This window comes from Stegastes partitus, unplaced genomic scaffold, assembly GCF_000690725.1.
Source record: "Stegastes partitus isolate 25-593 unplaced genomic scaffold, Stegastes_partitus-1.0.2 Scaffold478, whole genome shotgun sequence".
Taxonomy (NCBI): Eukaryota; Metazoa; Chordata; class Actinopteri; family Pomacentridae; genus Stegastes; species Stegastes partitus.
The window spans coordinates 378,830-403,404 of record NW_007578209.1 but is presented as its reverse complement, the minus strand read 5'-3'; the positions used below and the strand labels follow the sequence as shown (position 1 = coordinate 403,404).

The window sequence follows — 24,575 nt, the reverse complement described above, 5'->3', positions numbered from 1 at the left end:
CAATGGGAATCTGATCGCTTTGGTCTTCTCTGAGATGTAGAGCAAGACATGAATAATCTATCAGCAGCGAGTGAAGGAGAGAAGCAGCAAAGAGGCAGTCAGTTTGCTTAGATCAGAGCTGAGCGATCGAACATGTACACATGTTGTTATCAACGCAGTAAAGATATTTGCTTAAAAATTCACTGAGAAGTTGCTTTTTTCAGAGTCGTACATTTTTACTGCAACAGCTATCAGCGTGAACTAAAGCTGCAGGACGGCGCTGATGGGGTTGATTCTCTACAGCCCTCATAAAAAAAGGCAATTAAGCAAAGTTAAACTTCAAACTCTCCCCTGAATAAACAGCGACTCTCGCTCGAAGCGGCTCACACGCTGAAGGTGACGGAGAGGCGAGGCTGAGCAAACAAGCTGCGATAACTGTGTTTTTTTTCTTCTGGCACTAATGATTCTAGCATGAGGCGAAGTTCCCGTGCATCACGAACGCATTCGGCTCGACAAACTCCCGCACTTGCTGAACGACCTTTAAGTGACACTCTGCAAACTCTCGCTGTCTCCCTCCCGTCCCTCTTTCTCTTGTTTTCTTTCTTTTCCTTGCACTTGTGTCTGAGGTTACTGGGTAACTCCGGACCTCCTCCCCCCGCAGCCCGCTCATTTGGTCTTTCCGTCTGACCTGCTCCATTGAAGCAGCTGGGATTCCATCACAAACACACATCAGCAGAGCATTTGCGTGATGGTGGGGTTCAAAACAAGACAGAAATGACTGTTCGTGCGCTTAAAGCTACTGGATTGGTTAAAATAAGTGGTTTCTAGTGCACAAATTTTTTTTTGCATGTTTGCTTGTTGGGGATTTAGAAAGCTTCTATAATTAGTTTGTGATTTTAATCCAGCTGAAGCTCACTCGCTGTGTCTGTGTGGACGTTTTACACCAAACCAAAAGGTCTCACCGGCTGCTTACGGCATTAAATTCAATTCAAGTAAAATCAACTTAGCAGTGTGTGTGTGTGTGTGCTGGATTATTCTTCTGAATGAAAGGCAGAGGGGCCTCCCTCTATAGGCCGATCCTCCTTTGTGATCCATGAGAAAGTCTGGGTGACACCCTGCAAAAACTAAAGCCCGCATAGTCAGACCTCTCCGTTTGTTTCTGCATCGCAAACACATGCATGCGCTTGCCTTCGCCTTGATGTGGCGACGGACGCAGTTCGTGTTATCTGTTCAACAATCATCACACAGACCTCATGCATGTGAATGTGCAGAAGCCAGACAGAGCCAAACACCGAGAGAGGAAGAAAGAGAACGAGTTGCATCCGAGGATTCTTTGATGTGGCAGAAGCCGAGGCCGTTTTGCTGAGTAGCGATACGAGACGGGATAGAAAAGGCAGTGTTTAGAGGGACAAAAGAAACGAGAGAGGAGATAAAGGCAGCTCAGGGGGTGGAGATAGAAGGCAGAGATGAGGTGTGGATCCAAAACATCCATTTGTAGGTCTAGATTCAGTAAAAACAGAAATTATACACAGGAAGGCAGACGCGCAAACATACAGCAAGACCCAGCAGGCCGGCGTCTGACCCGGGCGCTCCCTAATGACCGCCTTTGAAATTCAAGCCAGGATGAAAGAGAAGCAAAGACAGAGAGAACAGATACTGTATGTTGGAGCATCGCAGTCTAGTCTCTGCTGGAGCACTTCTTAAGGTAGGAAAAGCTAAAAGGCCAACGTGACAGGAAGGTGTGCCAGCGTTAAACGAGCCCTCCTACACGTCCACTAAACAAGAAAACTTTTACAGCCCAGTGTCGGCTTCAGCACAATGAAGGCGGGTCTCTCTTAAAACGTACACGCCTGTCGAGCAGGGAGTTAAAACGTTGTTGTTTTACGAGCATGCTGATTTGTACGCATGAGCTTTTGGGGGTCTTTAGAGAAGGTGGCAGTTTTGTTGCTAACTTGAGATGTTTTATGCCCCCCGTCAGAGCGGATTTGCAGCTAACCGTCTGTTTCCTCCCCGGCAACAGAGCCTTAAATCTAATGCAATCTGACCCCGCTGGCCTGTTGGCCCTCCTGAAGCTGGCGGGACAATGAGCTGGAACTGAAACAGGCGTGTCTGGAACTGGAAAGTTTGTAGGTTGGTGTTTTTCTGGTGTTTGGACGGGATCAAGTACGTGGAATCAAGAGGCTCTAAGGACGGCGATGCTGTGCACAATAGAGTCAGCTTCATTACTATGAGGACCGCTGTGCTCTTACGGTACATGTCCACAGGATCAGACACTTCAACGCTTCCCATTCATTGTAAGCAGGCGTGCAATGCATGCTGGTAGCATCATGTCGTGTTTTGAGAGACAGGACGTCAAGGTGCCTGCTTCTCATTTGCATGAAGTTGCGGTTTAGGCTACTTTATGAAACCGAGGAGCTTTGAGGCTCTGGACACTCTCAAGAAACTCTTAACCTCACTGTTACTCATCTAACATGAAGACAAATTTGGTACTGGTTTATTTCTCACCTCCAGTGTTTTCATTTTGGTGAACTGTTTTCATACTTCCATTTTTTAAATGTTGGAAAGGTTCCAAGTGTTCATCCAATCAGGTGCAGCGCATGTTTGTGTATCTGTAGGAGGGTGAAGTCCACGTTGGATTACTGTTTAAGAGCAGCTGCCAATCATCGATGGAGACACCAATCAAGCGTCTACTGTGATCGGTCGCTGTTCAGAAACGCCCTTAAGAACTAAAAACGTACATTTTAAGGGAGACATGCTTCCTGTCAAATGACGTCTGTGACTACCATAAACTGAATCCACATGTAAGCCAACCAATCATACATCGGATGGGGCGGGACTCATCACCATGGTGACCCACAAAATGGAAGAGAACAGTTGTGTTTTAACCAAAGCCTTGACATTTTCCTAAACTGAAAAGTAGTTTTTGTGCTTCAATCTAACCCAGGAGCAAGTAAAAATGAAACTTAAATCTAAGAACACTGGTCCGACAGGGAACTTGGAAGTCCTGTCCTGCCGTCATCCTCTCGTCTCGCTTCCTTTGTGGCTCATTCAAACTGCAAGCCTTTCATATCAGTGAGAAAAGACGTCTGTTTTGAAAGTGAAATTACACGTCTTTAAAAACTTCAATGAGAATGATGTGTGTCAAAGAGTGAACAGCTTTAATGTTGGACTCCCAGCAGGTCATCCAGCATCGACAGCGGCATAAAATATCCTAATATATTGCCATTCAATTATTCCCCTAAACTACTCCTACTCTAAATTCAGACTGGAGAGGTATACCACATGTCTGACATGCTACTGAGAAATAATTTCCCAGTGGAAACCTCTTTGCAGTAACATAAAGACAGAGCTCTGGCAGCGCGCAGATTACATTTAGATCCATTACCATGCAGCCAGGCTGTCTCCACTCATATTGACTCCGGGCTCTTCTCACTCTGCAGCGAAGCCTCCGAGGACCTGCAGCATCAATAACCACAAGGCTGAAGAGTGTTTGTGGATAAAGTTTCTGCGTGTCCGACGCATGCTGATGGGACGCCTCGCCGGCCTCTTGCATTCTAGCGGCTTGAGGGAGGCTGCGTGGGTTTGCATGTGTGAATGTGTGCCTGCAGCGGTTTTGTACGATCTACTGCATTTAGACAACGGACACCGTGACGCTTTTCACTGTGGGCGATAAAGGAGGTCGATATCAATGAATTGCACCCCCTTTATCTTTTCTTTCTGCCTTTGACACACAGGCTCTTGCGGATATAGGTTGTAAGACAATATATGTGCACGTGCCCGAAGCCTATCAGCATGCAAGCATGTAACCGCACACTGCATGCTCATGTATGCACACACAGTGGAGATGCCAACACACAGAACATTATGCTGGCTGCCACACTGGTTTCCTGACCTACATTTTCAACACCATGGCAGTTGGAGCTTCCCTCCTAAGGGCTTGTGTGTGTGTGTGTTTCTGTGTGTGTGTTTGCGTCGTCCTGCTTCATAGCAGCACACAACCATTAATCCAATTTTATAATTACCTGCATATACAAAGCGCCATAAATCTGACATTAGACACGCAGGAGCAACAAACGGTGGTGTGCAGCCGTCCACCGTTTCCATTGTGTCGCCACCAGACTCTGAACTTCACAACGCACTCAATTAAAAGTGTGATATGAATGATTGCAAAGCTGGACTAATGCCAGTAATCAATTGGTGGCAGACTGGAATCTTACGTCATGCGCTTTAACAATATGAGTCATTAGCATTAATATTTTACTTTTCCATTTAGCTGACACTCTAATTAACTGCTTTATCAAGACAATGGCAATAAAGAAATACACCTCGAAAGAAAAGCACGCGCATGTGCACATGAGCTGAGGTACAAGGTGTTGCTCTTTGCCGTTGCCATGACCCCGGCGCTCAGCTCGTGCTGCTGACGCGAGGGTCTTGTCTGATTCAGACACAGAGGCACAGAGGCAGACTGAGCTAATTTAGGTTAAGTGCCTCCAGTAGCTCAAGGGCACAAACCAACAAGCCACCTGGGGGCGAACGGCCTGTATCACAGAGCCCAGAGTGTATACGAGGGGAACACAAGGACGCCGATGGGAAGTGGGTTAAAGCCTCATCGGCTACAGCGTGTGCATGCGTGTTTATCTACAGTTCACCCACAGCTGGAGCAAAATAGACACGATACTGTTTGACCCATTTCCCACATCGCACCCCACTTCCCATCGGCAACAACAGTAGGTCATTCGGGGAGAGTCGGCTCAGTCGCGACACCGAAACATCCAATCAACCATCAGAGACGCAAACAATTGACCTACGAACACAAGTTTAGGAAGTGAGCAAGACAATCAGCCTCGAGGCGGTGGCACATTCGCGAGGCCAGATGTGAAGTCGGATGCCGGTTCTGGTGGCTGGCATTGATTACTGTTATCAACCGATATGTTAACAACGCATGGCTGCGTTCGACTGCGCTCATGAGGCCGATAGCATCGACCCAACATGCATCTCCGCACTGCTGGTTTGTCATAGAATGTTTTACAGACTCCAGATAGCTTTCGGTCATGAAAACTGAAACTAAAGTAAACTCGGATCCTAAATCTAACTGAATTATTCCATCGATTGGCTGATATTATTGGTAACGGCTCACACAGCATGTGGTCAGATATGGGCCGATGTGATAGAGTTCACTGACAGAGCAGAAAAAAGATCTTTGTGGTAGTTTAGAAATGGTGTCTCACTCCCAGTACTGTCTGCAGCACATGTAGCAGAGGGTGGTGCGGAGTCGAGCGGTGTCTTCACGCTAAACTCTTAACTGGTTAGTGAATTGCATTTAAGTTATTGGCATTAGCAGCCAAGTGCTGTCTGTGCATTCCGCCCGCCCCCACCCATCGGTCCAAATAGTCGGATATTCGTTATTAAATGGGCCTGAATATCCGGAGTCAAGAAACTGCTATTCGGACCAGCCCCAGTAACTACCCCCTTTATTATCACTTTCTAACACTACTCCAACTTATATATAAAGAATATCAGCAAATATATTAATCAGTATCAGTCACTAAGTCCTAAACAACACACGAGATGATTTCAAAATATTTTATTTCTGTTCAAAGCACCAGTTATCGGCATGTGGACTTGGCATGACGATTTATACGATTCAGCAGCTGCTAGAAATGATCTCACACTCTACAGTAACAGCTTTCTGCAAGACGCCGTCTGGGGAAACATCCTTCATTGTGCACCGCAGTCCCACACGACCTGCAGTTTCTCTTGTTTACTGCTGTTTCACTGCCACGTCCCTTGTGCATGTGCAGCGTGCAGCGTGCACAATACTGGGACTGTGAAACTGAAGCAGTTTGTGTATATCAGTGACCACTGGCTCTATTATTTACCCCCCTTTTGTTGTACATGTGAAAATGCATTCTGTAAAATGACTTAGTATAGCAGCAAGTTGCACTATAAAAAGAGGATGCTATTGAGTTATTTCTTACAAGACTGATAGGAGTTAAAAAGTGATGGTCATGTGGTATTTTACTGATTCCTTCTCATTCTTCAAGGGAGGCCTGAGAGCAGCGACAGCACTGCCTTCCCATTCAGCAGGGCTCGCCATACCCAGGGCTCACACCAAAACTATAATCTTTATGTTTGCAATTTTTCCAAATCAGATTTGATCATTATCACAGACGTACTTGTGCATTAATGCTGTAATAATGCGGTCCTGTCGTAGTATTAAAATGAGCGTAATCCCAGAGTAAAGGCAACGAGGGTTAAATGTGTCTCAGCAGAGGCTTAGTGATCATCTGTAAAACACACATGCACACAGTGAGGAGGTTTCATCTGACTTATCGATAAGATACGGCGACACGTCATGCAGATGTGTGTGTGAGCGCACATGCATGTGCTAAGCCCGGGCTCCTCCGTTGGTAATCCCACGCTTAGACCTTGTCTGGGAAAAAAAAAAGCACGACCCCAAATCCACTTAACCCCTCCTTCCTTCCTTCCCTCATGCCCCCCTTTCCTTCTTTAAAAAAAAAAAAAAACCCTTTACCTCCCTCTCCCACCATCCCTCCCCCCTCCTGTCCCATCTGAGCAATAACAGAGGGAGGGATGGAGGCTTTAATAGAGAGAGCCGACCTCTCTTGGATGCAGTGAGCGCGCCCTCCTAATGGGCCTCGAGGGAAACTAATCCGGCTCCCTGATCAAATACTCCCAAAATTTAAGACCACCATTATTCCAAATTAAATTCCTTATGACGCCCCATGTGTCTCCTTTTTGGTGTAGATGAATGGCTGCATAGCGCCTGACAGGGAATTCATTTAATCCTAATTCTATTTGTAATTACCTTAAACCTCTCAGTATGCTAATTTATTCTCACATAAAGCACTTTTTATGTTATTTCTGCACTGGTATAAAACTGATGATTCTCAGATGAGCAACTGTGAAACTAAGGAATATAAACGCAGCCCTTTCATCCTCTGCTTCGCTGTACTATTGCGCCACCTTGTGGTGAATGCGAGCAACAACTTAAAAACTCCAGAATCATCCTGCACAGCGCTTCAAAAACAGCAATCTATGAATCCATCTTCAGCCACAAACAAACAAACTGTCATCAGGAGACGCTCCCCAGTGGTTTTACAAGTAAAGAAAACGTCCACAGCTTCCCTTTTATTGACATTTTCCTCTTTTGTGTGTGTGTGTTTAACCCTAATCCATCCATGCAAGTGGCGTGGAAAACCCTGGAAAATGAGACGTTGCCATGGTGAGGACAACTCATTAACGCCACAGATTTAAAGAAGCTCTTAAAATCACTTTCGTTGCTCTCGCTCCCTTCCCTCGCTCCTTTTATAATCAGTCTCTATGGGGGGACGGGAGCTTTTCAGAGGCTCGGCTTTGCTTTCTGGGGCTTAATGGAGCCTCCAGCTGACTGGGACATAAAGGGGGTCTGGGGCTGAGGAGGAAGGTGGACTGGGGCCGGGGTACGCAACGGAGGAGTGAGGGGTCTGCGGCGGAGTTAGAGGAATAAAAGAAGTTGGAACTGAGCGTCCTGAGCAGAGCAGCTACAAGCTTCTAAATATTTATCTTCATGTATATTATCACTCACACAAATTGGTTTACTTTGGGTTTTTGTGCAAATGACTTCCTTTAAGTCCACTACTGCACTGCAGGAGAAGCTCCAGACTGTTCCTGAATACACTGACTAACACAAAATATGAGCCGCTTCTTGCAGTTTGCATTACTGGAGTAAGCAAATACATTTTCTTTAGCAGACTGTGCACTTTTTGTGAACCACGCATAAGGAGTTAGGAATGGAACTGTGTGTGCAGACAGGGAGCAGACTGGTCAGCGGGGCAAGCAGGGCCAGAAACCTCGAAGGGCCAGACTTAAAGCAGCATGAGGTGGAAAAAAAAAAAAGCTCCCCTCTAATAGCAGCGCTCATTAGAGAAATGAGCTGTGACTGAGGCGGGTCGAGCCGCGCACTTATCCTGCACTACGGCTCGATTAGACGTTTCAATTAGGAACAGTAAGACCACTGTAGAAGCTGCGTGAGCATAAAGACGAAGCTGCTGGTGAAGCAAACACGGCCCAGATTAAGTTAAGATGAAATCGCATTTGTTTCTGGGGTCTGTTGGCTTTGTCGGAGCCTTAAGACAAACTCCTGCATTCATTATGTAATTGCTTTTCTAATGCAGGTGAGTTTAAGCTTTTTGGTTTTATGCGGTGGATGCAGAAAATCCTACGTATCCTTCACACACGCATAGCTGTGTTTGATTTAACAGAGACACCGTCATACACTTACAGCTAAGATCACAAGTCTGTCTGGATTTATAAACCCCCTAAAAAGACTTAAATACTTCATACCTCAGCAGCGACTCTTATCAGTCTGCAGCACGTCAACCTGCTGCAAAACCTCAGTCACGTAAGAAAAGTATGAAAAACCAGACTAAAATCACACTAAAGAGCAAAAAATCTGCATCTCAACCAGAGCAAGTTCTTGCAGTCTGGGTGCTATAAGGTGCAGTGCATCGACCTGACCTGCAGGAGGCGCCCTATGTCAACTGGGAGACAACAGCACTGTGAACACACTTTCCAAAGTGCGTTGAGTGCGTAAAGAAAGAAAGAAAGAAAGAAAGAAAGCAAAACAAGATTTAAAAATGTGTATCATTAAATTCAGTCTATTATCTGGTGTCTCAGAGCTCCCTGTCTTTCTCTCCTCTCTCACATCTAGTCAATAACAGGAAGAACGTCTCTGCAGATTCCAGCGATTATCTGGCTGCTGTGTCCTGATGTGATAATCAAGCCATTAAGTAAAAGTCAGTTGTACACGTTTGGGGCCGTGAGGCTCTCGAGCACCTGATCCCTCCGTCTATGTGCACAGATCTCCATGACTCAGTCCTCCTCCTCCTCCTGCTCTGCTGCCGGTCTCCCAAATGAAAAGCCAGCTGAGCCCCGTCCCACTCTATTAATCTAAACACATTATCTAACAGTCACGCTCGAGACAAAACTGCGTCTGTGGAAAACACAAACGCACGCTCGCTTCACACTCTGCGCGACACCCAACGTGGTTTTATTTCATATATATTTCAATTTTATATGACAAACTACGATACTCTACGGGTTAAACACAAACCTTCAGTATTCTGGGTTCATTAAGTAGCAGTAAATGAAATGCAAACACAGCCACTATTGAACTTTCATGTGTATTTAAGCGTTTATTAACCCTCTGACTCCCAAAACCCGCAGATGGGTTCGAAAGACATGTTTAAAAAGCTGCCACAATTATTTATCAAAACCAGAACCTGTAAAAGCTAAAGAACTGTTAGAATATCAACTGTCTGATCACTAATAATGCGTGGCTTTAACCAAATATCGGCCTAAAATTGCAATTTTTCATCAAAATCACTTTATTTTAAATATCTCGCCACTGGCAGCAACTACATTCTGGAAAAAACTAAACAATCCTGCACTCATCTGTGCAACTGTAAAGCTGATCGAGCCGTGACCAACAGCGATATGATAAAAACTCAGTGGCTTTTCAACAGAAGTAGGTTGAACTGCAGGCTGTGTTTAAAACAAGCAGTAAAATAACTGCAGCATGAAGAGTGATCACGATAAACCATTTATGTACCACATGACAGCAAAGTGCTATCAATCAAATAAATAAGATATCTTGTCACTTCAAACCACCAATTTGCTGCTTCAAACATCTGTCGGGCAGCTTTCTTATAATAATATGCCCCCGAACATGAAAGAAGTGGCTCATGTGTGATGCACAGAAGTAGAGAGAGGTGCCAGTCTGAGGAGCCAACATACTGATTAACCCTCTCAGCAAAGCCTAAGCCCCGAATTTCAAAGAAACGAACGAGAAAACGTATTGATAGATGAGCACGAGGACACCGACAGGATTGAATTCCTCCCAACTCGATTAGCTTCCAATATTTGTCAGCGATGACTTCATTAGCTCTCGGTCACACATGATGGAGGAGCGCTTGTTTAACCACCGACTACCCGGCCATTACCTATTAGGCCTTTAATAAGCTGAGAGGACTCCGTCTGTTGGATGCACTGACGGCTATTACCCGCTGATTGCCCTTCACCTCCTTTATCTCCTGCTTTACAGGGGATACGACCAGGAAATTGTGTGGCTCAGACTCCTATAGCTTTTATAGTAAGAAGGGTAGAAAGAAAAAAAAAACAACGAGCAGACATGCACTGATTCACACAGACAGTGATGAAGACTGAACGGGAGGTAGATTGAGACAGACAATGTTGCTTTGAAGAAAAACAGAGCCTTAACCCATTTTACAGTTGAATGACCCGAACCAACCCCTAACCCCTAATTCCCAAAAGTGTGTGTGTTTCTGTGTGTGTGTGTGTGTGTGTGTGTGTGTGTGTGTGTGTGTGTGTGTGAAATCCTTTTTTTCATCTCATTAAGCCGTGTGTCATGCTCTCTACTCCATTGTTCTGCCACCTCCAACCTGCTATCGGGGGGTTTTTGGTGCACATTCAGCCCCAGAGTGTACTTGTCTTTACTCATCAAGTCTGTTTGTGCTTAAGCCTCGCGAGCCCCGAAAGCACAACTAACGACCGTCATTGTGGATTCGTGAAAGGTGTTTCGCGCACACAAAACCCCCCAAAAAATCCCTGAGTCAGAAAAAGAAAAAAGCTACCAGTAGGGTCAGAGAGATCGAGTCAGTCGGGACGCCCGGTTAAATCCGTGTCAGAGGCGACTCTTAAACTCTCGTTTTCTTGTGTCTCCTGGTGCCATGTTTCCAAGAGGAGAGCAGAGAAAGGATCAAGTGAGGCTTTTGTTTCTCCTTTTCTTGCTATACAAGTATGAACAATTCTCAGGTTTGAAGTGGCGAGTGGTTGTACTACTAACTTGAATTTAACTGCCTGGAGAAGAATGAAAATGTGTTTTCTGAATGAAACACAGAAGGGAGACACTGATGAAGAGCTGAAGCAGAGGACAAACCTCCTTCCAATCCCCTCTGCCAAAATGATATTACCCTAACTGATTTTCAGCAGGGCTCCCCACCCCTCCTCCAATAAATGGAGCCAATCCATTTCATTTGGCCTCATCTAGTTACTCTACAAGCCTGGCCTCCCTCAGGTGCTCTTCCCTCGGGAGCCGTTGGCACTGATTGGTCGATAGCTGAACCTGACTTCCCACCAATGGATTATGGGGAATCTGGGCTGAACACCTGCTCCACTTCCAAATGATATAACATAAAAAAAAAAGATGGCTGGAGAAGAAGCCAAGGGAAGATTAATAAACTGAGAAGAAAAAGTACTATTCTTGCAATATGCTGCGGAATAATTCATGTTTTAAAGAACTCATGTGGAGAGATGTGTTGATAAAGCAGTAAAAAAAAAACAATTCGTAACAGCATGAGACACACAAAAGGGGGACGGTCCAAGTTCCAATTTGTTTCGTGCGTTCAGCTGTGCATGAACACAGACTGACTGGGAGGTTGATTCAACCTAAAGAGCCCAAACAATACTGTACCAATGGCAGCGACATCTTGAGCTGTCACGGCGCGTTAGGCTAACCCTAACCCTCGGTCGTCTGGCGGCGTATTGTGAGGCTGCACGCACAGGAGTGAGGGTTCTAGATACATGCAGACAGGGCTTTCTAGGAGCGGTTAGATGGATGAAAAATCGACAATAGAAGTCAAAAAGCCTGTTTTGTACGTTACATTGTGCTTTGTATGCATAGAGCCACCACATCATAAGCTGTCACTGATTCACAGATTATAGTTAGACTGTGAATTGAACTATCAGGTGTTGAAGCTAGACTCAGGTCAAAGGCTTTTTCTTTTTTGTTGTTTGATTGTCTCCTTTATCCTTACGCACTGTCTCTTATCTCAATGATGGCTCCTTTATGTAGTGCCGGAGGTGAAAGTGGGTCACCTCCATAACCCCAGCGGTGTCAGCTCAATCACCCACACACTGTCAGCTCTCTTACACTTCCCTGCAGGCCTGGCCCGTCACCTCCAGCTGCTAACTATTATGTTCTGTTCCCAGGGGTGGCCGCCCAGCGGAGCATCCTCAGTCCCAAATGAGAGTGAAGCTCGGTCTGGATGCACAGTGACGATGCATTCAAGTGTTGTATGCATGAACGGATGCACGTAGGCTCAAACACATGTCCCACCGCAGACGGAGAATCCTAAAATATGCATGTGACAAACTGGAACACAAGGCAACAAATTTCACTGACGATAACTAATCAGGTGTTTGTGCATTAGTGATTCATAAACGCTGCTCTCTCGGGGTCACAGAGTTCCTGCCTGGAGAATCCCTGTCATACGCCAAAGGTCAAAGGTGTCCGAGGTCACGAAGCCACAATCTGCATTCACGCCACAGACATACGCACACGGCTAGAGGTGCACAACACAACAGACGGCGCAGATCACTCCGTTACAGGCGGATGGAAATCACCTAATCAGAAGAGACAAAGCCCGGCTTGGGAAAAGCTTCCACCTCATGTGCCGTGACTCTCCGCCGCTGTGACATACAGCCTCTAATTATTTCTCGCAAACAGTTCAGGTGACTTAAGTACACTCGCTCAAATACTACAATCATTACTGGCAAAACAGCAATGTGGTGTTAAGTCTCCTAAGTCTTGCTAAGAGGCTAACGGAGTCGGCTCCCTGAACAGTTCAGCTCCACAGTTGGAGGCAAGAACCCCCATAACCGCAGTGTGTTTCAGTTTGAACAGAACGGGGGCAGTTGTTATAAAACTACACTTTGAAAGTCTGTGACAAACAGCTTTGCTTTAAAAAAAAAAACCTGCAGATTTTGCAAAAGAAAACTGCTCTCTAGTGTGTACCTTTGCCATCCTGGTAGGTTTGTATTTTCCCTGGTGAGCCTTTATCCAAAGGTCCGAGCAGCGGTTTGGGCGTCCACAGCGAGTCGGGCTTCTGGTGGACCTTTGACACGGACAGCAGACGTTTGCGCAGGCAGCCCTCGGGCCTGGCGGGCCTGGGGCTGGGGAAGGCCGGGGGCTGGAGGCTGTTCCCCATCTTGTTGGCGGACTGGAAGGTGCACAGATTCCTCTCCTTGCCAGGGGGGTCCTCATAGCAGACCCTGTCCCAGCAGCTGACCACCGGCTCCGAGGAGAGGCAGTGCACGTATGTGATCATCCCCGGCTAAACCTAAACCCCCCACCACCTGCCCTCCCCGTGCTCTATCCAGGACCAAAGCCCCCAACTCCTCCTCCTACTTCTTCTTCTTCTTCTAGCGCGACCCTCCTTCCCGGGACCCTCCACTTGAGGTGATGGGATAGACTGAAGGATGTGTGTGTGGGAGACCTCCCCCCCGTACACCCAAACTCTCAATAGGCCTCCCCCTCTCTTTCTGGGAAGATAGGATGGAGGTTTGGAGGTTTTTTGCAACCCACAAGGGAGCCAGTCCCCCCCTCAGTCTCCTCCTACTGTTTTTGTCTTTCCTCTCCTCCTCTCAGGGGATCCTATTGACTTGCATTGATTTGCCTGACAAAGGAAGGCTGTGCTCAGTGTTCGATTACAAGATTTAACTCCAGAACAAATATTCAGCACAACTATTGCAGCACAAAGCTATTAAAAAATCCTCCATAACTGTCAGTTGGCTGTCTGGTAGAAATCCTCGAAGCTTGCAAAAACATCAGTCCTGACCTCTAAATACGACCACAATAAGTTTCTTAATACTCCAAATGCAAGACTAAGGTTTAAAAACTGGGGGCATTGCCTTATTGGAAATACCTGTGGTCATAGCATGTTTTTCCTCTGAGCGCTGGTCTGTTTAATGCAATCACCCAACACGAATCTTGCAAAAGAAAATCCGCAAAAAGTCAATATTCCAGTTCATGTCCTAAGGTGCTGAGCGCCTCTTTTGGAAAATGAGTCTGCAGCACCTAACAGCACCCTCCTTCCTCTTTCTCCATCCATTTGAGACCAGCAATGTCCAGTGGCGTCCACATGGTCTCTCCTCTCAGCTCCTCCTCCCCTTTTTCTTCTGCTCCTCAGCGCTGCTGTTCTAATCTGTAAACCCAGATTATCCAGCCTCCAGCCCTTATAGCCTCTGGTTGTGGCAGACACACACACACACACACACACACACTCCACACAGATGGACACCAGGCTGCAGTTAATAAAGCACATCACCTCCACTTCACGAATGTGTGTGAACATCAAGAAGACCGGGCGGGTCGCGTGTCAGCAGGTTAACTCGAATGACGCAAATGATCAAACAGATGCGCTCCTCTTGATCGGTGGCACCAAGCAAAGATCCAGTCGAAAGCAACATAAAAGTTGCAAGAAAGACAAAGTTTCTCAAGTAGAAATTCGTATGGAGCACCGAGTGAGAAGTCCAGATGGATGGAGATGTAATAATACCTGGTAGTCTGACAGATGTGAGCACAGCAGACACCAGATAAAAAGATCAGCAGCAAATAAAGAGCCGCTCAGATTAACACGCAGGGTGAGAGCTGTCACGAGTGGTTAAAAACTAAAGGTGTGCATGATTCTTCATCAGCTCGGCGGTGAGGGTGAGGGAGGCTAAGCTTATCGGTATGACATGCTCAGATTAATAAACTGGAGAGTGGGAGAGGATTAAATAATACACTAAAGCCAATAACAGCTTCTGTACACAAACTGAGACGCTAAACTGAATAAAAAGAAGTTGCAAAGAAAGAGACCAATTAAAAGTGTGGAAATAATTACCTCAGAATACCAAAGACAAATGTCTCCCTCTGGTGGTGGCTGACGTCACAACACAGACACACCAACGTGAGTGTGTGTGTTTCATAAAGAACAGTCGTTTCAGTTATTTAAAAAAGCAAAAATATTGAAAAAAAACTCTGTTTCCAGCTTCTTCACTGTGACAATTTGCTGTTTTTCTGTTTCATTCAACAATATCAACCCTGAGACCTGCCAGCAGGCTGCAAATTCAAGTTACCTTTAAAAGAAATCTGCAAAGTCACGCACTTATCAGAGCCAGAAACTGTAAAAATAAAAAAAACTACACGATTCAACAATCCAATAGTGCTTGAACTAATCGTGTGTGATGTGTGGGTTCACTGGGAAATCATGATATTTCATTAAAGTCACTTTTTCTACACGTCTAATTTTTAAATTCACCAAAAATTAAACTCGTCATCTGTGGCATACACCATTATTTCAGAAAAATTAACCAAATGTGAGATTTAAATAAGATATATTTCATAAAAATCACTCGGTTGAAAAAAATGCCAATAAAAAAAACATCAGCTTTAAGTAGATTCTGTAAAAAACAAAAAATTCTTCTCGTCGCAGCTGTCAGGCTATTACTGACTCAGACGCAACCCACAGGCTCAGAAATCAGGAACTCTTTAGCTGAACTGGGCTGAACTGCAGGCTGTGCTTCTACAGATGAATAGAAACAAACTAAAAGCATATCTACAGTACGTAGAGCGACTTTTATTTTCACCAATATTAGTAACAACTGCGGGCACTTGGAAAAATGTGCATTCCAGGTTTTTCAGATTTAGCTTCCACAGAGGTGCAGGACTTTATAATGCAGTTAAAAATGAGCCCAGAGTGAGTAAAAGTGTAACAGGAGCAAAAGATGCCCATAAACTACTTGAGGTTAATTCTAAACTAAATAATTTTTGGTTTGCGGCTTTTCAAGGCGTCGTCTTAATTCTGGGAAACTGGGAGGGACTTTTTTTCACAGTTTTTGATATTTCATAAGTGATCAATCAATAAAAATAACAGCCAGCTGCAGTCTGAGTGCATAAACCTATTTCAGCCTTTGGGAAAAAAGCAAGAGACTGTGTGTGTGTGTGTGTGTTCAGTGTGTGTGTATGTGTGTGTGTGTGGTTGTTATCCTGCCAAAGCCTCAGCACATAGCTCGAGGCTAAAACAGCCATTACCGATGGTTATCATTTCCACAGCGCACTGAGGCAGCCAACACACAAGCTGATTACAAAAACCAAAACCACTGCGCGTGCACTCACACACTCACACACACACACACAACATAACGGACAAACCACAGAATCCACGAACACACACTCATAAAACAGACAGTGTGGACACACGGAGCTCACTGTTCCAGCCAAAAGATTCTGGCTGTGGCCTAAATTGCACTTAACACTGTTGTTGCCCTAAATCCATAGATACATAGACACAGTGGGTGATCCAGTTCACACAGAGACGCAGCGTCAGGGGGCGACATGCCACGCACCGGGCGGCATCATCATCGCAACGGGGGGCGTTTGAGTGATGACACACAGGCAGACATACATGATCAGACAGGTATGTGTGTTTGTGTGGTGGTGACAGTTGTGGGTCTCATAAAGAACGAGTGTCCGACTCCCACAGCCTGTGAGTGGAAACCGCTGTACTGCCGGTCGGTAGATGTGTGTGTGTGTGTGTGTGTGTGTGTGTGTGTGTGTGTGTGTGTGTGTGTGTGTGTGTGTGTGTATGTGTGTGTGTGCACCTTGCGCTCAAACAATGCAAAAGTCGTGCTGAGTTCAAGTCGGGATGGTGCGTATGTGTGCTGACATTCTTGTGTGAAGTCTTATATGAGTCCACGCACACACACATTCACACACACAGATGTCTATGTGTGTGTGTGTGTTTGCGAGGGCGGGAAAGCCAAAGCGGAAGGCTTTAGGAAGGGGACAATGGTAACCATGGATACACATAGGTCTGAATGGAGCGCGAAGCACCTGCATGCTGAGTTAGTCTTCTGTCTGGGGAAGTCATCCACTCATCCACAGGGAGTCGGCTATTGTCCTCTCAAACTTCACCCACAAGCAAAACTTTTGCAGCATTGTCCCTGGAAGCTTCACGTTGACGCTCCCCTCCTGAGAACGTTTTCCTGCGCCGTCCTTCTTTCATACTTTAAGTACAGTGAGACAGCCTTACAGTCTCTTTCTGAACCTTTAAAGTTTCCAAAAAGCCATTGTTTTCTAAACTCTTTTCAAAAGACAAAAGGTTCATCGGCGTCCTGGCAGATCCCATTCACACGGGACTGGAACGTCACCGCCTATTGTTCACCTATCAAGACCAGGAATCTCCTCCTCTTTTGGAGTTTGACTTGTTTACAGAGGTCAACATCTCGTTCTGAGTTTCCTTTGCATGATTTACGATAGATGGACTACGTGACCTGGAGGCTTATTCTACATACAAGGACTGACAACTACAGATAGACGTAAACTTTAAAGAGCTCATATTCTGCACATCTAGAGAATCAGAAAGTCATTTTTGGGGTTTACCTGAATATGTCTACAAGCTTTAATGTTTAAAAAACACATTATTTTTCTCATATAGTATATCTTTTCTATGTTTTGTCTTGTGTTTCTTTAAGGCTTCCCTCCTGAACAGTCCAGTCTGCTCTGATTGGTCAGCTGCCCTGATGAAAGTGAGGCTGATTGCATCCTGATATCCCGAATCTACGAGTATAAGGATGTAGCAGAAGCAGCTCTAGTGGGGGAAATAATGGTGAACTGCGAGGATGCAGCTAGTTGTAGTAATGATGTATCATAAGGATGTAGATTTTTTTGCAGATTTGTAGGTTTCAGGCAGGTAAGGAGCAGTGCCGTCTGTGGGAGAGAATAACTTCCTGTGGCGTCAACTTTGGGGTTTGCAAAGCTGCACGAAAAAAATATATATATATAATTCACTAAAAGAAAGGTAAAAACACAAAAAGGATCATTTGGGCTGCTTAAATCAGCAAACAAGACCAGCAGCTACACAAATCTAGCAAGTTAGACAGTTGCTGATTAGGTACTAACTAGCGATGTCAGATATTTTATTAATTACCAAATTCCCCAATTAGTAAAATTCTAGCAGCTGGTGTAAATACACCGACAGCCTTTTCTTAAATTGTTTGTGAAGTCCAAATTCCTGAAATGCGTGGAATATGTTGAGAGACAAACATGAAAGATTCACTGATTCAAAGTCGTGTGAAGGGCAGCAGGTCAGAAAACAGACAGTAATGGTCAAAATGGACAAATCCACCAACGTAATGAGGGAGAGACTCACCAGTTAAAGAATCCTGAGCAGAAATCTATAGGAGAATGCAATAACATGCCCCGCCCCTCCCCCTCCCAATTAGCCAATCATGTGCCTTTTAACAGCTGAACCAGGAAGCATCAATCCAATTGTGTTGTTTCACTGATTTAAGCACAGTCTTGTGAAAACTCCGTCTTTAAATGTAAATTTGGGGTAAATTCACCAAACTTTTAAAATGGTTTTATCAGCTGACTCTATACAGGCAGTTTTTGTGTCTCCCTGACTATTGAAATTGCAGCTATGATTCTCTCACCATTCAGTTCAACAAAGACGAGGTATGAAAAAACTACCCAGAGCCAAAACTAAGCTGGCTGTCGAGTGGTGCCCATAAGGACTTTGTTGTAACTCTGAACACACCAGAGTTTTCTACACTTATCACCTTAGATCAAAACATAGATAGGAACACGTGCAATATCTCAACATTTACAGTATTTATTACTGATACCTTCAAATGATCTACGACTACTATCTGATGTCTGCAAACTACAAAAAAGCAGGAGATCTTCAGCCTTCCACCAGAACTTAAAGCGGTTTTATGAGTCAGCGAAGTCAAAGGGGATGCACCTCCTCTGCTTTCCACATTTCAACACCTCTCTCCCGTCCTTTCCCGCTCCCCTCTTCCCCTCCGCTGGAGATAAGCAGCCTGCCACAGCGAGTGTGAGAACATCCATCAACACAACAACCCACAGGGCCAGAGGGCAGGTAGCGGGTCGGCCTCGGGTCAACAGGTCACGGTCTCTCCAGACACACAGCACAGGTGCATTAGTTATTGAAAGACTGTCCTCTTGCAAGTTCAAAGAGGTTAACGAGGGAGGACATTTAGTGGAGTAGCTAAATAAAGGTGACAACTTGGTTAGAGTGGATTCTCATTTACTTTGAATCAAGTTGATGTTGTTTTGCTCCACTGCTGCACAGTTTACTGTCAAGAACTGTCCCATCTGCTGATATGGACACATTCAAATTGACAGAATATCGCCAAGATCTTCAAATTTAGCAAAACACGTCAGGATTTTTTTCCCCAGCTTTAACAATCGTGACAAATGCTCCGCGACAGATGTGAAGTGTAGGTGTAAGTGGTGAGAATCTAAAGTGAAAGGTCCAGACGGAGGGGAGGTTAAATATAGGTTTAGACGTATACTATGTGGGTCACAGCCCCTTTAGGCCCATTCTAACAAGGATGCCGATGACACAATTCAATTCACACGGATGTGCAGGTTGCACATGTAACAGCATATATGCACAGATGCTCAGAAACATCTGTTTGTGTTTGTTTCAAGATCTGAAATAGATGCCACGACACCAAGCTGGAAGTAGGGTGTTCACTCAGGTAACATCTTCTTACTTTCAGCTGGATTTCACTTTAAACTCTTTCCAATTATTTCTAATTCTGTAACGAGTATCAGGTTGCAGCTAGAGGTGCCAAAAAAGACTGCAGTGTTTCTGCTGTCTTGGACACAAAAGGCTAATTAGATATCTTTTCAAGTTATTGAGAACTTTAGTTAACTGCAAATGTGAAAGCAAAAGAAGGATTTAAAGTGATTTGAAAACCTGATAAGATGCTGAAACTGGATTTGATAAAATGCCACGTTACTGCATTGCTGATCTGCAACAAACAAACATCTTCATTATCATTATTGTGCCGATTACTTCCTCGATTAGGTTGGTAAAAGTCAATTGATCCAACTCCCTTCATGTTGCCTGTGATTGCTGACCAACGGCTCAGATTTCAAACAGATTTATTCAACAATGACAGAAAGCAAAGAAAATCTGCAGATCCTCACATTGCAAAACTGAAATCTGCTTCTTTTTTTCCCCCCTATTGGCTTGAATAACGACCAAAACAACTAATCAACTATGAAAAAAATGTTTCAAGTGAGTTTCTTGATTATTGGACAGTCCATAAAAGTTTGAGCTTTCTGCTTTCATTTTAGCTCAAATACTCAAAGTGGCTTGTAGCAGTACAACAATACACAATGAAGTCGTCTATGATGTCCTAATAATATCTAATATAAACTACATTAAAGAATATACATCTATGACAAGCAAATGAAAACTATCATTTAGTCACGAAATGAGCCTCAGAATACTGACTGACACGTCTTATTTACACTGGATGGTATTTCAGGCTACTCCAAATAGTCCAAGTGCAAGCGCTTGATCCAAACCCAGCATCTGTTTAAGGCTGGATTGGCGCATCTGCACTTCACCCTCTACTGCTGCCCACAACAACAACATCTGAAGCCTCCGTGATGCTCTCACGTCCCACTGAACTGCAGTCAGAGCGTCCAAAAACAAACCAGAAAACACTGACCGACTTCCAAAGATATTTTCTTCCACAAGTGGACACGGCCCAAGCTGCCCCGAACCGACCTTCTGACGAGGAGTTCTCTGCAATATCGGCGCTTTAACGTGGCTTAGATCTGCTAAATGTTCGATTTCTATAACGCTCGCACTGCAGGAAACCTCCAATTTGAGCGAGGACGTCTCCAGCTAATCCCTGCTCATGTCTCGTCTGATTGTCCACGTTCGGGAAGTGGGGCTCAAGTGCAGAAAATACTTACGCAACACACCAGAAGCCGCAACAAGTCAAGAGATCCTAATACTGGCCTACGCTAAAAATGCAAAGCTTTACTGCGGGAGGGGCGGTGGTGGTCAGAACAGATGAGTATTCATGTGGCCACAGCTGGATGTGGAAGAAACATGGACTGAAATGTGTCACATCTGCCCCAGAGTTGGCAACTCCGCCTAAGGGGGCTTGTTTAAATCATAATGTAAGTAGATATTCTGTAACTGGCAACCAATGTAGAGCAATCTACTGGTCGGATCACAGTATTTAATGTAATGCAGAGTATTTGGGTCAGTTCGTCGTGTCTTTTGGAGCTGGAAACCAGACCTGGGACTGGTGCTTCTGTCGATAACTTGGAAGGAGAGTCTAAATGTCTGATCTAACAACTTTTAAGCGACGTGCACATCGAGTATTAATCCTCTTTCTGCTGCACAGTTGGTCGGTTATTCAGCATTAGGCCCGGGAAGCCGGCGAAAAAAAAAAATAGTGAATTACTTCATCTAACAAAACTGAATTCCTTCTCCGGCACAACTCCCACAACATCTGTTTCTCTCCATTTTCCAAGCCTGGCCAGAGTCCCATCGTGTGGACTCTGTTAACTGACAATGTAAATTACTGCACACAGCTGATGAAGCGGGACATTGCCACAAATACTTGATGTGTTCACTTCATATGACTTCACTTCTGGAGGTAATAAATCTACGAAGCTGAACAGAAAGGAGAACATGCACCTCAGTTTCCTCATTTCTTAGATGACAGTCGGTTTGGATCAAAGATGAAGCTCAAGATTCCTTTTTTTTTCTTCATCTGAGAGCGTTTGTTGGTTTGGTTCCTATATGTTTATCATTTGAAGGTATTTCTTGCATTTCAGAGTGTTTGCTCGGTTTAGTGTTGACTGAACGCGCAGCTCAAAACTAGGTCAGATGACTCCATCAAACGTTCATATTAACACAACCCAACATGTGGAGTGGCAGCTGGTGTTTGACTTTAAAAAAAACTTTTCTTTGTCCTTTCTTTGTACAAGTTTTCAACTCTGGAACCGTAGCACAGAAACACCAATTACAGATAAAGAAAAAAAAACAAACTTGATGTTCTCACGCTGGGGAATCAACATGCATTTCTGAGCTGATGCAAAACTGTGATCCGCCCCGACGGCTGCTGGTTTTCCTCCTGATCAGCAGCTTTATGTTATCTACCAAGCAGCATTACGCCTCTGCTCTTCTAGCCTGGTTGTCGTGTGTTTGTTCAAGAGAGAAAGAGGAGCTTGAGTCATGCGGAGTGAATCAACAATACTCTGAAAAATACAGTGTGTAAGAACAGAAAAATGTGCCAGTAAATGTGCCCCTCGTGTCATCTCGACCGGTCAGTCAAGTAATAGCCCACACATGGCCTCACTCTGCAGGACGGCAGCCCGGCAACTGCTGCTCCGCCAGCTGTTACCGCCGACAGCATACAAAAACAAATAGAAGCCTCTACATATCGCTTATTACCACTACAGTAAGTGTTAAAAAGCAAAACAAAGATCAAGAGAAAATACAGCAAACTGTGTGCAGAGATGCTCCAAGTTATGAGCGAGAGTCAGAGGAAAGTCCAAACATCAGATTACAGCGAGAGAAGAACCTGAATGAATCAGAGAGAGGCAGGAAGAAACAAAGGAAAACCGGAGTGAAGTGAGAGAAGGGGAGAAGTTCCCTCACTGGAGAGGAACACATGTGGAAGGAAGAGGAAGCTGCTGTGACAGAAATGAGTTTCCACGCTGAGCAGAGAGAGAGAGAGATGGAGTTTTTCTTTGTCTCACAGAAAGTGTGGGAGGAAAAGTCCACAGCGAGGCACTCACACACCGACACACTTACCTTTAAGACAGAACATTTCTCTGCACTTATTTATCCACAAAGAAACCGAGAGCGCAGCGTCGTCCCTTCTCTCCCCCCTTTCTACTACTTCCTGATAATCATCCTCCGTCTTTCTCCGGCGCTCGGTCAAACCGTCCAGACGACACAGATCCTGACACATACACTCCCCCTCTCCATCTCCCTCCCTTTCTTTCTCCCCCCTTCACATGCACACGCTCCGAGTGGCGACCGGCCAACTTCTACACCGCAGGAAACTGCTCTGTGACCCCCCCACCTCACTCTGCTTCCCCTCTCTCTCCCCCCCTCTCTCTCTACATACATGAATGTCTCTCTACCACACTGACATCCCCCCCTCCCTCCCTCCATCAGCAGCACTAAGAGGTAGAAGCTCAGCCTCCATCTAAAACTCCTAAATCTGCTGTCACCCATAAGCCCCTTCATCGGTCTCCTTCCTGCAAAATACACTCATGCATACATATCAACATATATTCAATCAATGAGTTGATTTAAATTGGACCCGTGCAGTTTGTTAAGCGACAAAAAAAAGAAAAACAATTGCAAAAGGAGCACAGGCAGCGGGTGAGCCTTGTAGAGGATAGTGATTGTAGGGAATCTGGGCAGTCAGCAGTTCAGAGGGAGACAGGGGGCCCCGGCTTGAGGCCGATCCATTGTGCGCTGATCAAATATAATCGCTTTAATCCCCCGCAGTTCAACTGTTTGTTATCAGATGAAGCTACAAGCTCTGTGCATCGCAAACCCTCCACGCTCTGAACTACCTGCAACGTCGCACAGATCGGTGACAGCATTTGGTTTTGGATTTTAAAAAAAATAAAAATCTTGTTTAACTTTGAGGAGTACAACAGAAACAGCAGCAGTGAAAAGAGCATGTAGGTCTGGACTTTAGTGGCGTTACAGGACGACAAAATAATGATTTACAACCAAGTGGGGAGAAAAGTTAAAGAGCTCTTTTGCAAAAACAGATAACTCCATTTTTGTAGATTTTTTTGTAGTTTGCTTGAGACAAAATCAACCAAACTGAAGCTGAGTGGATCTGACATGACAAAAATTGGAGATAACTGAAGTTTGACTGGTATTGTCTCAGGTAGACGATGGAACAGTGGGTTTTCTGAAGGTTTGTGAAGATGGAGTTCTCTGTTTTTGTTATCCACTTTTCAAATTTAGTCAGGAATGTCAAAAGATCTCCACCATAAATCAATACACAATTAGCACTGCGGCATCAGTGCCTTTAAATGAGGCTTTAAGATGCCAAAATCCACACACACTGACACCAGCGAACGAACGTGTCAACGCAAAGTTTGGCTTCGACTTGACGGCTGAATGCAAAATGGCATTGATTACCAATAACGCTCTTTAATGGCTCTCTCTTACTCTGCAAAAACACATCTGGTTACGACTTAAAAGGTTGGAAAAGCCCAAAGATGGAGGGCGAAAAAAAACCACTCAAGCCTCCGTGGAGGAAGAACCGACATAAAGTGTCTGTTTACAGCATTTTACGAGTGTTTGGAGCTCTACATGATGAACACCATTCCTCCGAAGATATATTTCCTTATTAGGTGTTTTGATGACGGAGGTGGAGATCACGTACAATCAGCTGCTACAGTCCAGTGGTTTTTGACTATTGTTGCTCGCGCACAAGTAACGATAAGCCAAAATTTGTGGCTTCTGATGCCTCCATACTGTGCCTGCCTCGTAAGCTGGAGTCTGACATGGATCAGTAATGAGGAAATATAAGTCAAAGATCCAGATGACAAAGCTTTGGCCACATGTTTGCATCCCGTTCTACAACGTGGTGCTCAGGAGAGGAAGCAGTCATTCATGTAGAACATCGTAATGAAGGCGATAAAAGGCTGAATCCAAAACCCCACGTTTGGTGTGACGTCCGCGTTGAATCTAAACACACAATATGGCAAACAAACGACCACATCCCGTCCTACGTGTCCTGCTGCTGTAGGTGGCTGTGTGCCAATAACAGTTGGGTCAGTGCTGGAGGTGCTACTGGTCGTGCTTTCAGACTAAATATTTATGTTGATGTGTTTTTTGCGTTTGTCGTGACGCCTTCAGTGTGAACAGCTTTGAAATGTTGACTTGCAATGAAAGACGTAAAGTTGATTCTGTTTGTGAAGCACACAG

At 44.9% G+C, this 24,575-nt stretch overlaps 1 protein-coding gene across 8 annotated transcripts in view; it reads right to left on the bottom strand.

Moving 5' to 3' along the window:
* Nucleotides 1-24,575, bottom strand: part of nhsl1b (NHS-like 1b) — a 130,503-nt gene that overhangs the window by 35,307 nt on the left and 70,621 nt on the right. The window contains exon 1 of one of the 8 annotated variants that reach the window (XM_008286963.1): nt 22,425-22,453. The exons of 6 other annotated variants lie outside the window; for them this stretch is intronic. In XM_008286963.1, the coding sequence (XP_008285185.1) occupies nt 22,425-22,440 (16 nt within the window). In that variant the 5' untranslated portion in view covers nt 22,441-22,453. Of the gene's footprint in view, nt 1-12,796; nt 13,162-22,424; nt 22,454-24,575 lie in introns of those variants that run through there. One more of the 8 variants, XM_008286957.1, reaches the window with a different exon arrangement.